At 47.7% G+C, this 15,835-nt stretch overlaps 1 protein-coding gene across 2 annotated transcripts in view; it reads right to left on the bottom strand.

The window, feature by feature from the left end:
- Positions 1 to 2,604: 2,604 nt before the first annotated feature.
- Positions 2,605 to 15,835, bottom strand: part of SMC6 (structural maintenance of chromosomes 6) — a 602,788-nt gene continuing 589,557 nt past the window's right edge. For both annotated transcript variants that reach the window (XM_086926302.1, XM_086926303.1), the window contains exon 27: positions 2,605 to 3,106. In XM_086926302.1, coding sequence (XP_086782428.1) covers positions 2,995 to 3,106 — 112 coding nt within the window. In that variant the 3' untranslated portion in view covers positions 2,605 to 2,994. The remainder of the gene's footprint in view (positions 3,107 to 15,835) is intronic.

Here is a 15,835-nt window from a genome sequence, read left to right as displayed (position 1 = left end):
TCACAACTTAAGCTAGATCAACCGTCACCGCTGATATTAATGAGTCTCCTTCAAGACCTGGATAGTGTCAGAGAGGCAGTCTTGATGCTGGGGCTCACTGGGATTCCATGATCCATTCCAGAGCCTGCATGTGTCACCTGAAATTGCTGACATGAAGAATGAGAGAGGCCAAGAAACAAAGAAGCCTCAGAGCTATCCTCAACTAATCCAGGACTGATCCCGAAACATTAGGATCATAGTCAGAAAGACTCAGGCTTGCTGCGGTGGAGGTATGGCATTGAACCTCACTATTTCCAGGATTGCCCCAAAGAATGTAAATCTATGTGAGGGGTCATAGAGGGGGGACTGTCTCATTTACAGTGAACCCCAATCATGTTAGAAGTTCTGCTGTTGTCTGGAAGTGGTCTACGGCTGACTGCAGTGATCTCACCTTCAGCTGCCAGTTGTCGAGGTAGAGTATACTGCAACTCCTGACCTCAGACGATTGGCAGTGACCAACACCATCACATTCGAAAACACTTGAGGGGCCGAGGTGAGGCTGAAGGGGAGCACAGCAAATTAAAAGTGTTCCTGGCCCACCTACAAGCGCAGTTAATACATGTGGGATTAAGGACTGGTATATGAAAAAGTGCATTCTGCAAGACCACAGACAGGTGCAGTCTCCTAGGTGCAAGGCAGATAGAATCTGAACCAACTGGAGCCCTTTTAATTTGTCCTTAACGGAGATAGCATTTAGAGGCTGAAGTTCAAGTACAGGATTGAGTTGGAAGATTGGTACCCCTGTTGTCCAGTGCGATGTCTACCAACTACGTCTGAGGTCCTAAAGAGGTGAGCGGTATGCTGCATCACTGGCTGGGAATACAGTTGTCTAAAGGCTAACTCCCTGGTATATCCCCTAAATTTGCAAAGTACTGGAGAAAATGTTTTGCAGGAGTCAGTACCCCTAAGGAGTCCGTTGTAGCTCATCTGTCATTAAATCTTTTCAATACTGAGTCCGCATTCACTTCAAAGAGTCTAGACCCATCAAAGGATATGTCAGTGATGCTTGCACACTGCCAGTAAACCTGGTCAATCTCATGCAGAAGTGTACTAAAAATACAACACTTGTGCCATCAGCTCTGCAAATGCAGGCTGTGGTATCTAGGTGTATTCGGGTAACATATGCCACTGCATCCTACTCGTCAAGATCCCGCTGGTCATGTTCCATAAGGCATGCATATATCAGCTGAAGCGGCAGACTGTGTTTATGGACGTCAGTGCAAGCTGGCAGAAAAAAACATCTATTTGCCATAAGTATCAATCCGCTATACCCAGAGGTTTGTTGAAAAATAGTTAGGATTACCTTTACTGGTCACAACTTGAACAATAAAAATTTGTGGGGTAGAGTACTTGGTGAGAAAACCCTAGTGGCAGTAGCCTGACTGCAGTCCCTGCAGCTTCGTGGGGCCTGTACGTGTGTCATGGGGAGCTGAAAGAGCACTAAGAATTTGGAGCATGGCCTCCTTGAAAGCCTTGATTTAATGCAGGGTTTACAATGGCCTTGGGAACTTCAGGTGTGTCAGGACCCATCGATGTATTGTTTCCATAGCCAGAGACCTCAAAGGAGTGCTGCTTAGATGTTAACACCCTTGCTAAGCCTTCTCCTTGGAGAAACATTGGGGGATGGAATAAAGTCCTGCTGTACTTTCTTGTGCTCGTGTTTAAACTAAGACTTTCCTTTACACGAAGATTATTAAAGGGAAATAGAAAGGTCGTAGTAGCAGCCTCATAACTGGGACCAGGCTTGAGATTTGGACAGGGAACTGGAACTGTGCGATGTACCTGACTCCTTATGCTCAGTGGTATACAGCTTTGCCTCCCGGTCTTGGATCGCCTTCGGGTGCATTAGGGTACATTGGTCACATAACTTGAGTTGTGGTCAAAAGACACTTCATGGTGGGCAATGGCCGGCATCTGTTTGCTGCAGTCTTGACACAGCAGCTTTAAGCATCTCGTTTTTGATGGCAACAATTTCCTAGCACACTATCTTTTGAGAATTTCAAGTTCGTTTGAGGACTGACAAAGTTGGGAGCACAGCTCTAGACCAGCTTCTGAAAAAAGTGTAAAGGAAGACAATCATATCAATGAGTAGGGGTGGCGCTTATTATAAGTGGCTCCGATCAGTCACTTCCAGGGTGGGATGGAGCCTGCGTGAAGCCACACAAGGCAGCAAGCCACCCACCCACGCAGACATAGCCTCATTCCAACATGGTGTAGTAGCTTAGATGTTTACCTTTCATCCCCGAGACTGGAGAAACATACAATTCAAGGCAATGCCATTATCTCACAACGCAATGTATAAATGTGGCTGATACTGAAGACTGAACTGTCCAGGACTGTCCCAATACGTGCTGCTATTCCATCACCCCTTCAATATATTATGGTTTCTGAGGTAGAGTATCAGCTAGACAACATTTGTATACAATATTATTCTCTTCCAAGTACAGAATTTGATATGGTCCAACCACAATAAAATCTTTTTAGGAGCACACCTGCCCTTTTATCTAGTTTCATGCTTTATAAAATATCTAAAAATATTAAGTAAAAAAAATGTCAAAACACAGATTCGATAGAAATGTTTATTGCTTTGTTTTCATAATAGAAAAATATGTTAATTAGGCAGTTAAGTTTCTTCAAAAATATTCTGATTATGTAAACTTTGAATATTGAACATGTTGCCCCATTATAAATATAATCAATACCAGCATCGGCTGTCCATTGTTTCTAAAATGAGCATTAAGAATTAGATGTTTATGTATAAAATAAAAAAATCCAAAAACAAACGAAATATTTTCTACAAGGGAATATACAGCTTTTTTTTCACATCCCTCCAAATATCGCTTCTTGCAACAATATGAACAAAGTGAATAATTTAACCCCGCAGTCAACCCATAGGAGCTGGGTTACAGTTTTAATAACAAGTCTGTGATTAAGCTCTTCACTTAATAAGACTCGTTAATTTCCATTCTCTTCCTCTTGATTTCTAGAACGAAACGGTAATCTTGATTGTCCCCTCTCAGGGTCTTGCATTCGAAGAATTCGGATAAGGCTACTCGTAGGCAAAGAGCTGGACAAAATAAAAAAACATGTTTAAATAACACATTCATCACCAGTGAATTGCTGTCTACCTAATGTACAAATGAACTCCTCTGTACGTTTTAATAGAATCATGACAGCTGGATTAGGATAAAGCAATCATACAGTGCAGATCATGCAGCAACATTTAGCCTGAGTGAGATATGCCACACTAAAGATCAGTACATCTGTGATCAATCCCAACTCACATTGGAAATGCATTAAAAGCGGACTGAGGAAAACTATGAAGAGAGAAGACCAGCAATGCTCTTTCTGAAGGATTTTCTAACTGCAGATTCCTCACCTTAGAATTATATCCAGGTATCATGATGAATCTATAAACATTTTTCAGCATTGCTTCAGCTAACTGGTAGGTGGGGCTGTGAGGATCCACACTGCCCGAAAGTGAGGTAGCAGATCCGCATGTAAGCACAAACACCCTGCGTGCTGCTGTCAATTTGTTTCCCTCACACACATCTGTGAACAATGTATCTTACAAAGAAGCCACTCCTTGGTGGTGGGAGGACAGCAGTGGAAGGGCAGTGAGGAATCTGCGGTTTGATAAAGAGCATTAATGATGGGAAGAAAACTTTTCTTCTACTGGAAGCTTCTAACCACAGATTCCTCACCTGCAGACTAGATAGCAAGAAGTACCTCCCCAAGGTGGAGGGTTTGTGGAGTGGACTCAAACCTAAAACTCATGCAGAAGGAAATGGCCTTTAAGCTGGACCAGGCCATCAAGGCAGTAGTACTTGGTGAATGTATGCACTGATGCCTACCATCACAATATGGCAGATGTCAATGACAGGCACTGCGTGCCAACACAGTGTTAACAGATCTTAATGCAGAGGACTATCCACAAGATCGTCTGTTACACAATCTTCCCTTTCTTCACCTCAGAGAACCCCATAAAAAGCGGATTGCTCACACAGTGATCCTTGTGTAAATATGGAAATTGAGGAGTTCATCGATCAAATGAAATCTCATCCTTATTAATAGAATCGCCCCATATGAGCTCCACATCAACCTCGACTTGGAAATAAGTAGTCATGCAGGCTCTGAGACATAGGCCGGGGTTACTGATTAATAGGTCACAGGTGGGAGGGTGCGCAGCTGGCAGACAAACACTCGGGCAGGAAACCCTTGATCAATCCCACAGATAAGCTCAACATTACAATGGACAGGGGAGATTGTTCCAATAAAGCACCCATGGCTGGAGGAGGTACGCATGCTACTAAGAACATAATAAAGTCAGATGCCCCAAGTTAGGAACACATAGTTAATCAGATTCTAGCACATACAGTGATCATGCGCTCCCCATGCCGGTCAACTGGGCAAGGTATCCACTGGCCACACTGTCCACACAAGGTCGAGACCCACCTGTAATAACTATTTGACCATTAATTTATGACTCCAAAGGCAGCACCAAGATTCCTCACCATATAGCGTACGCCGGAAACTTTTATGACCTTTTGTGTTTTGCATAAAAGGACATACCCCAATTGTAAATATGGACAGTCCTCAGACCTCGTACCTTTAACTGTTCACCCGGCTGTAACAATTATTTAAACAAACTGTTCCTGTTTTGCCAAATGCCTCTAAGGATTTCTAACTTAAGCTACACTTGGTAAGACCAATGTAAAAGTTTAAAGCCCTTTTGGGGGTACAGCTGATGGAGCCTCTCCTCTTTTGAGTGGTGAGGTAGTGGGGCAAATAATGCTGCTAGGGGAATAGATTGCCCAACATGAAAGGGAGTCACGACTTTAGCTAAGAAGGCTCCTGTGAAAAAGTGGGTTGTTGGTTGTGGGGGAAAGGTGGGAAGATGAGACCCTACTGAAGCAACTGCCAAAATCCTTGTCCATTGAGCCACAAGAAGTGATTACATTTTTCTGAGCTTAAATCTCTGGTAGCCTGGCACACAAGCAGTCAGGCTTAACTTAGAGGCAATGTCTAAAGTATTTATGTCGCCCACAAACAGTAATTAAGTGAAAACGCAACACGAGAAAAATCCCACACCAACTCAGATTAAAATGTGATCAATTATTTCACACCAAAAGAAGAAAAATCCACTTAGAACCGGGTATATGAAATTTTAAAGGTTTTGAAGAAATGCAGCACTTAGACAACTCCAGTTACCTGGTCGCAGGGGACCAGTTCTCAGTTGCAAGTTCAGGCTGACCGCGATGGAGCACAGGCTAGATACAGGGCTTAGTTCAGTGCACTGTCAAAAGTACCTTGAGTGCTGGTGCGTCAAGATGTGAAGTCTGTGCTTGACCTCCACGGAATGGACGTCAAGGAGCAGTCAAATGGTAGTGCGAGTAGAGATGCACCGGTGCTGAACCAAGAGGCTGTGAACAGGACCTGTGTTGAGATCCAGCATGCTAGGTCGGTGCTTGCGAAGATGCTGATCAGAAGCTGCAATGTGCTGTCCGGTGCCGGGCTGGGTGATACCGTGGAGATGCTTTGTGCTGGGTCGGTGCTGAGAGGCTGCCGACCTGGATGTGCGATGCATGGTCCTGTGTTGAGATGCGCTGGAGCAGAGGAGACTTATGTTCCTGTACCTCAGAATAGGAGGCCATCTAACTAGCCCTTAAAGAGACTCTGATGGCCCTGGGTTCAAGCTGCAGATTCAGTCCTTCCTCAGGCAGTAGGGTAGCAGAGCAGAACCAATTGCAGCAGAGTCCTTTTTCCGCGTCTTCCAGAGTGACCTAAAGAGTTGAGTCTGAGGGTCCAATATTTATACCTAGTGAAATCCTTTACAAGTAAGCTGAACCAGCGCCTTTGAAGTTCAAGTGTGGTAGGTGACAACTCCACCCCAAATGAAGTCAGAGATGGCCCATTCTGCCTCCTCTGGGATACTGTCTAGGAGGAATACACAAAGGCCAACAGCACTTAGTAATGTTACCCAGGAACAGACTGCCAGCACTGGATGGTTAGGACACAAGAATGCTAATTTTCTAAAAGTGCCATTTCCAGAAATGTTACTTAAAGTCTGACTTTATCATAAATTTGGGATTTAAATTACACTTTCTCAGATACCAAACAGGTCTTTCCTACCTGCTCCCAATTAAAAGTGATCAATTATTAGATGCAATAAGGTAACCAAATGTTATCCTATGGGGGAGGTAGGCCTTAAAGTAGTGGACAACTAACTTAAGAGTTTTTCACTACCAGGACATGTGAAACATAAAAGCACATGTTTAACTTTTTACATACATTCTACCCTGCCCTAGTGCCTACCCTAGGGGTGACATACTTATTAAAATGGGAGGTTTAGGCCTGGCACACAAGTTACTACTTGTTTAACGATATATCTGTAAGAGACCTTAGTTAGTGATAGATTCCTTACCTTAGAATATCTCTAGGCGTCCGACTGGATCCGGAAAGTTTTTGCTAGCAGTCAGTAGGTGGCGTTGTGCGGCTCCGCATCAGTCGCTGGTGTCGTATGCGCTGAGATTACATCACGGACACTACTTAGGCCCCACGCATGCGCGCTGATGTCAGTTCTGCACACAACTTTCTGCGCCAGAAACGCAGAGCCATGCAAGAAACTGACCACTGGTGCCAAGAAACTAGGGCCCTGAAAGGGTTGTCCTTAACCCTAGAAATCAGTTCGCAGAACGGGGAGGATGGGCGGAGTGGTAAGGAATCTATCACTAACTAATGTCTCTTACAGATATATCGTTGCACAAGTAGTAACTTGTGCATCTGAAAGAGACACATTAGTGATAGACTCCTTACCTTAGAATAGATACCCCAGCAATACCAACCCCGGTGGTAAGTCTGCGAACAAGATTACACCAGATAGTCACGGAGAACAGAACGGCCAAGAAAGCTGCCTCGCCGGACTTGACTGTCAAGGCAGTAATGCTTGGTAAATGTGTGCAGGGAGGCCCACACAGCTCCCTGACAGATGCCCTGCAAGGGAACGCCGCATCCCAAGACAGTAGTGGCTGCTGTTGCCCTGGTATAATGGGCACGCAGCCCCACCGGAGGCTCCTTCTTAGCCAATGAGTAACAGGCTTTGATGCAGAGAACGACCCACCAAGAGATGGTCTGTTTGTGCACGGCCCCACCTTTTTTGGCAGATAGAGCAAGAGCGCACGTTTTGGGTCCAGACGGTGGAGCCTCTCTTCCGGCTTTGAAGGATGCGGAGGCAGAAAGAAGGTGGGCAAAGTGATGGTGTGCCCGATGTGGAAGGGTGTGACAACCTTTGGCAAGAAAGAAGGACGGGTCCTTAAAACCACCTTGTCCGGATGAACAGAAAGGAAAGGAGGTTTGTACGAAAGAGCCCGGAGATCACTCACTCTTCTGGCAGAGGTGATAGCTACCAGGAAAGTCGTCTTGAGAGTAAGAAGAAGCAAAAAACAGTTATGAAAAGGCTCGACGGGAGCGCACATCAAAGATGTCAAGACAAGGTTTAAGTTCCATTGGTGCATGATGAATGGCAAACGAGGAAACGTGTGCGTAATGCCTTTCAGAAAATGGTTAACAACCGGGGACTTAAAAACAGAAGGCTGATCTGGAAGCCGTAGAAAGGCGGAGATGGCCGAAAGATAACCTTTGATAGTCTCCAGAGCCGAGCCCTGCTAGGCTAAAGAAAAAAGGAACAGAAGGACTTGGGAAAGAGGGGCAGAAAGGGGATCCACAGACTTAGCAGTGCATCATGCCACAAACTTGTTCCATCTGCAGGCGTATACCGTTTTAGTGGAGGGATGCCTGGCTGCCAGAATGACATCCAAACCAAAAAGGAGAAGCGTAGAGGTACTGATAGAATCACCCTCCAAAGTAAGCTTTTATAACCACAGAGATTCTATCAAAAAAGTGAATGAGTGAAATTTTATAATTTTAACCGTTTATCGCAGGGTGCTAGGCTCTCTCTTATACATGGAAAGATGGGAGCACAATGTGCTTGTTAAAATACCCCTCACACTCTAAAAAACCAGGTAGAGTCATGCTTCATCATAGGGGTCTTCCCGCCCCTATAACGGGACGGGGCGTGCTACGACCAAACGAAATACGCGGGAGCACTAAGATGTGACAGAGGCTATGTGTAGGTGCATAGGTGTCAGTGAAGGTGTAGGGACCTAACACTAGTGGGTGTGCAAAAAGTGAGAAAATTGGAAAGAGTTAAAAATTCCCTGGCTTGGTAGAAAAAAAACAATTTTATTAGCTTCTCCAGCTGGGAACATTAAGAAGGGGTTGTGTGGTAGAGCATTAGCTACTACCTAGTCGACATGTTTCGTAAGCAGTCCCCTACTGCTTACTCATCAGGACCAAAAAACGATCCCTACTGTTATTACTCAGTTCTAACAAGTAGTGCCTACTGTCCTATAAACAACCAACAAAAATAAGTTGGCTGTTTTGGCTTCAGGGCATGAGTTGGCCCAGGTGAAGCAGAAAAAAATCGACCCATTGTGGTCTCTGTAAAGGAAAAAAGGAGAGAAAAACCAACATGAATGCATGAATAGGCATTGTTATCTGAATGGAAAAATACAAACAGACGGATTGTTCCATATTGTTGGAGGGGAACCGCATTTACAAAATCCTAAAGGCGGTAGGAATCCTACATGAAATTCAACACATAGTCATGTGTCTCTCGACATCAACTGCCCGTCAAGGGAGACACCAGTGGTACCGTTTTTTCGGGACCACTGTCATTGCATCACACACACACAACATTAGTAACTCAATGCACTTACAACAGACTAGCAAAAGAGAGGGGAGGGGGACCTCCTTAGTAACGTTTTTAGAGTTGTTAACGGTAACATACTTATCTCAATAGTAATCAATGCCCCATGAGTTTGCAGGCGAAGGGTATTCTGCGCAGTTTACTATAAAAGACAAAGTCTCGTTTTAGGTGGTTTTTCAAGACAGCGAGATATTTGTGCTTTTGTCTACCCCTGCGACCCGTTTTTTTAAAGACTCGAGGTCGGAGTCTATTACTTACATTTCTGCCAGAAAAAGAAAGCATTATTCCTACCCCCGTGCTCCTCCGAGGATAGCTGGGCTCGAGTGACTGGATGTTTATAAAAGCCTTTGCGCTTCCGCGTTTGTTGCACGCTGGGTGCCGCCCATTCCACAGTGCTAGAGCGTCAACCCACAAAGATGGCCGCCTGTTTGTGGCGCGGCGGGAGGGCAAAATGCGGAAGTCTTTTCACAGTGTCAACTGTACTGGCATTTAGGGGAAGCAACAATTGTTAACACAATGGTTCCGCATACATTAATATTTGTACATTATATCTATAGAGTATTTTGGAAAGAATTTTGTTGCTGGTAAAACCTCTTACTGGCAATGACTTTTTTTGGGGGGGTAGAAACAGATGCTGGGCTGGATACTATTACAATAATGGTTCCACCTGTATTAACGTTCATGCAGTGTATTATAGAGTATTTAGGAGAGAATTTTGCTGGTAAGACCTCGTGGTAGCAATAGCGGTTATTGGGGGATGGAATCAGATGCTGGGCTAGATGTCTATAGTTGGCTCCAGGGTATATCATCATTTAGTCCGTGTTTGTGTGATTGGATACGGAAAACCCATCGCTGTTCTTTTTCCAGCAAAAATCTTTCATTGCTTACCAGTTCTATTACCGTCCATCTGATTTCCTCTGGTTTATGATTCATTTCAAGGAAATAGTTAGTCAGTTTTGTGCTGGTTTTTCTGCATTTGATCGTGCTCTTATGTTCGCCTATCCTCACCTTGACTGCTCTGCTCGTCATGCCTACATATTCCAGGTGGCATGGGCAGGTGATCAGATATACAGCATTTGCACTGTTGCAGTTGCTAAAAGCTCTCTGTTCCCAGACGGTGCCATTATTGAAAGTTATTTCTTTGCTTTTTTTGGTTAGTCCACAAACCCTGCATCCACCACACGGATAGTGACCCTGAACAAAGTTGGGGTCTCTTTGTATATTGTTATTGGATTTCGGTCTTGTATGTACCAAGACATCCCTCAAGCTCTTTGCTCTTTTGTGTGCAAACATTGGTTTCGATATTTGTAATCCACCACTGTTCAGAATTCTCCAATTTTTGTTAATGATCTTGGTTACTAGGTTGGAGCTAGTGTTGTATGTTGTCACACAGATCGGGCGTTTCTCTTCCTCTTTGGCTGTTTTCTCTTCCAACAAGCTTTCATGGCAGTTATTTCTTGCTCGTGTATAGGCCTGGTTGATAACACGGTCAGGGTACATTCGTGCTTTTAGTTTCTTTTTGAGGTCATTTGACTGAGTCTTGAAGGTCTCAACCTCTGTACAGTTCCTGCGTAGGCGCAGGAACTGACCATATGGCAGATTGTCCCGCAGGTGCTTGGGGTGGAAGCTGTTGTACATAAGAAGGCAGTTCTTCGAGGTGCTCTTGAAATGGGTCGTGGGAAAAATGTTCAGATCTAGGAAAACCAAGTTGTTCCTGGAGACTGTGCTGGTAAACCTTAGGAATTCATCCTGCAGATTGAGCCAGGTTAGAAACTGTTCAGAGCCCTTTTCATCTCCATCCCAGATGATAAGGATATCATCGATGTATCGTTTCCATAGTTTTATCTTGGATCTGAATGGGTTATTGGGGTTCAGTATTTTTGTTACCTCTAGATGGTGTACGTACAGTCCAGCTATACTAGGGGCAAATGTACTTCCCATACTGGTCCCATGCTTTTGAATATACAGGGTGCCTTCGTACTCAAAGAAGTTCTCCTTCAAGGCCAGTGCGCAGCAGTTCATTACCACATTACGGGGTGTTTGGTATTCCCAAAAGTCCTCAAACAAAACATCCTCAATGATGTCTAGGGTAGCTTGATGGGGCAGGCTAGTGTATAGGCTTTCAACATCGCAGCTGATTAACAGCTGGGTTTTGGGATCAAACCGTACCTCTTCCAGAAGATTTAACACTTCCTTTGTGTCCTTCAGATACGTAGATGTTTTTTGGACCATTGGTCTCAGAAAAGCGTCTGCGAACCTAGAGACTGGTTCTAAAACTGACCCAATACCCGAGACGATCGGTCTCCCAGGAGGGTTCTGGAGGTTTTTGTGGATCTTTGGTAAGGTATAAAGGTAGGGGGTTCTTGGATTTTTTTGGTTCAGAAAATCCCCCTCCTTTTTAGTGATCCAATCGTGAGACAATGCCTCCTCCACCATGGTACCAATCTTTGTTTGTATACTGGTTGTGGGATCATTATGAAGAACTCCATAATTTCTTTCGTCCTGTAGCAGCCTTCTGCACTCCTTGTCATAGTCTTCTACATTCTGTATGACCGTTGCACCACCCTTATCGGCAGGTTTTATTATTAGTCTTTTGTTGTTGCTTAGATCGCGTAAAGCCTGTCTCTCTTCCCTTGTGGTGTTCTGGAATGCGCGCTTTTCATTTGGTTTTATGTTCTCCAAATCCATCATTACTGCCTTTTCAAAGGCAAGTAGTTCAACTGGAAGAGTGTTATCCATGGGTGTAAAATTGGATTTGGGTCTCAGATTTGTATCCCCATGCCAGAATGACATCACAGACTTCGGGAGGAAGATCGAAAGCCATCAACTGACGCCCCAAAATCTCAATGCATGGAGGTGGAGGCTGGACAGGTTCAGGTGGAGGACCGTCCCCTGCTGCTCCCGAAGAGGCAGCCGGATCGGGGGATCGATCGCCATGTTGAGTAGCTCGGGATACCAGTATCTTCGTGCCCAATCCGGAGCCACAAGAATGACTTGGGCCCGGTCGCGCATAATCTTCTTCAGCACTCTGGGCAGACCTGGTAAGGCGGAAAGGCATACAATAGACCGCAACTCCACTCGAGACGAAAAGTGTCGCCGAGCGAGTGCCGCCTTGGGTGGCGAAAAGATCTAACCAAGGTTCTCCCCACTGCTGAAAGAGACCTTGTGCCACGTCCGAGTTCAGATGCCATTCGTGATCCATCATGCACCAGCGGCTGAGAGAACATGCCAGGTGTTGAACCACCAAGGTAATGCCTCGATGTTCCAGCCATGTCCAGAGGCGCAGAGCCTCCCGACATAGGGTCCAGGTTTGTTGCAATACCACATGGCGGTGGTGTTGTGCGTGAATACCTGCACCATACTTCCCCAGACAGAGGGAAAAAATGCTTTCAGTGCAAGTCGGATCGCCCAAAGCTCCAAAAGGTTGATATGGAGCCGCGACTCCGCCGGAGACCAGAGGCCTCTGATCTCCGCCTCTCCAAAGTGGTCTCCCCATCCCAGGAGGGACGCATCCATTACCACTGTATGCTCCGGTTGGGGAAGGGAGAGAGATCTGCCATTGACCCAATCGCGATTCGTGAGCCACCACTGCAATTGTTGTGCAGTGCCCTCGGAGATCTGGACATGATCGGACAGGTTGCCCTGATGCTGTGCTCACTGGAACTTCAGGACTCACTGCAGAGCCCGCATATGCCATCTGGAATGTTGCACCAGCAGGATGCAGGAGGCCATCAGGCCCAGAAGCCGGAGGGTCATCCTGACTGAAACCCGGAATAGAGGCTGAAAGATCGGAATCATATCCTGAATATCCCGGACTCGCTGCCCGGGAGGATAAACCCGAAACCCTGTCGAATCCAGAACCGCTCTGATGAAGGGGAGCTTCTGAGAGGGCCTCAGGTGCGACTTCGGCACGTTGATGGAGAACCCAGCAAATGGAGGAGGTATGCTGTAGTCTGAAGGTGGGTGACAACTGCCTGGGACGAGCCTGCCTTCAACAACCAGTCATCGAGGTAGGGGAAGACTGACACCCCTGACTTGCGCAGGTGAGCTGCGACAACCTCCATCACTTTCGTGAACACCCGAGGGGCACTGGTAAGGCTGAAAGGGAGCACAGCAAACTGAAAATGCTCTTGGCCTACCGTGAACAATTCGACCACATATCCCCCGCACTCAAAGACTTAAAATGGCTCCCAATGGAATGGCCTGTCTTACACACAAAGCCTTGCACACAGGGAAACCGGAATACCTAGCCTCCAAGCTCAAGAAAGCAGGCCAATCCAGAAACCTCAGAAGTTCAAAATCCCTACTACTGATCCCCCTGAAAACCCGGAAACAAAAAAACGCAACTCGCTCGTTTGCCGGCAACGCCCCAAAAATCTGGAACTCCATCCCAGTGGACATCAGGACTACCCCTTCGTTTCCAGATTTCAAGAGACACCTGAAAATCCTCTACCTCAACCGTACATTCCCGAACTCTACCTCAGCAACCCACCCTGCAACTATGACTACCTCAAAGTCACTACCTCAAACACGCCCCTCAGGCGCCAAATAACAATGTTCATCCTTGAACTCGTATGAATCTTTTTCTTGATATACTGTTCTACACTTGTTCCCTCCAGTTCGATTGTAAAGCGCTCCGATACCCTCGGGTCTGGCCAGCGCTATAGAAAACTCCAAAAATAAATAAACTTCCTGCTGGAGAAGTGGGAAGTGATCCCCCGACATGCGGTGGAACGGAGGTAGCATGGGATAGCCTCGAAGGGGAAGGGTGTTGCAGCACCCACTTGTCGGAAGTGACAGAACACCAATGGGGAAGGTGATGCCGAATCCTGCCACCCACTGGCGTGGGGCACGTCCCGAAGCTCAGACTAGGAAGGCTTCGAGGCGGAAGTCACGGGCGGAGGTGGAATGACCCTCACGCCGGCCCCCGGAGCTGCCTCGGCGTCCTCCACACCCGCGGCCACACGGAGTTTGGTTCTGCGCAGGCTTTTGACTGAATGAGGGGGCAGGGGCATCCCTTCCAAAGCCATAAAAGGAGTGAAAAGTAGACGTGGCCGAGCGCGTGACGAAAAGGCCAAGGACTTGGCTGTAGCTCGAGAGTCCTTAAAACACTCCAGCGCACTGTAGGCCTTATCACCAAACAGGCAAGTTCCATCAAAAGGCATGTCCATGAGCGAGCTCTGGACGTCCGGGGAGAACCTGGTAGATCTCAACCAGGCGTGGCAACGAGGCGCCACAGTCATGGAAAGCGCCCTACTGAGGGAGTCCGCGGTGTCTAAGCCACAACGAATGGCTAATTTAGCCGCGTCCTTACCCTCGGCCAAAGCCTGGGACAGCACAGCCTGGACCTCCTCAGGGCACTGAGGTAACACCTGATCAACAGTACCCCACACTGCGTGGGAATAGGGACCCAACAGACATGTAGTGTTCACTGACCACAGCCCAAAGCTGGCCGAGGAGAACAACCGCTTGCTAAACTGCTCCAGCCTCTTAAGACTCCTTATCCGGCGGAGCCGTGGGAAAGGCACTCTGGGATGTCAATGCTTGAATGACTAGGCTCTTGGGCGTAGGATGAGTGGTCCGAAAGGCAGGATCACCCGGCGCAGGGCATAGACGCCTGGCGACATACTTATCCTCAGGGGCCCTTGTGGCCAGCCGTAACCAAGTGCCCAACAAGATGTCAGTGAGGGCATCATTAAATGGCAGCAGTGGCTCTGCTGAAGTGGACAACGACTGGAGCACCTCAGTGAGGAGATTGGTCTTTAGGGCCATCGTAGGGAGATCAAGGTTAAGGATCTCAGCTGCCCGATGGAGCACCTCCGTGTACGAGGCACCTTCCTCCATAGCGGTCGGGGGCGAGACAAATCCTGGGTCAGAGGAGATATTTCCACCCAATCCTCCTCAGAGTCACACTGACGAGCAAGAGGGCCCTCGGACCCCTCCCAGTCATTCTCTACCTCCGCTGTATGTGGCGCAGACCGCAGCGGCGGGGCAGGGACCAGGGAAGGAACAAACTGCTTCGGGGACGGCACCGGTCGGGGCCGAACCGGCGCCGTGTCCCAATTCAGATCCCAGGTGGGGACAAAACTGTCGGCGACGGGGGCAGAGGTGGAACCAACAGCATCCACTGTGGCGCTGCCGGCAGAGCCAAGGGTGGCGCTGGGGCCTGAGCCGGCAGCGTGGGACCTCGTGGCGCCATGGCCAGAGCCAGCAGCGCAGGATCCTCGGGCGCAAGAGCCAGATCTGCCAGCGGAGCCAACGGCCTGGCAGGATCCTGACACGGGCCCGGGGCCCCAGAGGCTCACCAGCGGGAGCCCGAGGCTTAAACAGGCGGTCCATGTGCGGGAGTCGCCAACGGATCCGGGTAGGACGGGTAGGCCGCGTGACTCCCAGGCTCCGAAGGAGCCGCAGGGGTGGAACCCCTCTCCCCCTCGTCCGCGTCCAGGGACCGACGGGGAGACATTGGAGAGCGACAATGCTTCTTCGATTTCTTTTTGTGTCGTCTCTTACCTGAATATGAGGGTGAATACTTGGAGCCCGAGGAGCGATGATTGAGGCCCCGCGAGCGCTCCCTAGAACGGACCCTGGACCGGGAGCGGTGCTGGGATGAGTGCCGAACCCCAAGCAACTTTTGGCGTCTCTCCCTCAAGGCCTTCGGGCCATTGCCTGATAGTCCAAACAGGACCGGAAGTCGTGGTCGCACTCCAGGCAGCAGAGACAAACGTCATGGGGGTCTGCCACGGACATATTGCGACAGCAGGCCCGCAGGACTTAAACCCAGGCAGCCCTACGTGCACCAGAGAAGAACCACAAGAGACAAAAGTCCCAAAAAAGGTAGTCAAAAAGTGACTAAGGTAAGTTCTCTAACCAGATCTGTGCTTACTGGCGCGGAAAAATAAAGAACTGACGTCAGCAGGCATGGGTGGCGCCTAAGTAGTCTCATACTGATGCGCAGAGGTACTGCTAGCGAAAACGTTCCGGATCAAGTCTGACGCCTGGGGATATTCGAAGGTAAGGAATCTATCACAA

Source organism: Lissotriton vulgaris, chromosome 6 (genome assembly GCF_964263255.1).
Source record: "Lissotriton vulgaris chromosome 6, aLisVul1.2, whole genome shotgun sequence".
NCBI lineage: Eukaryota > Metazoa > Chordata > Amphibia > Caudata > Salamandridae > Lissotriton > Lissotriton vulgaris.
Note: the sequence above shows the minus strand (reverse complement) of the source record. Positions and strands in the feature narration are given on the sequence as shown.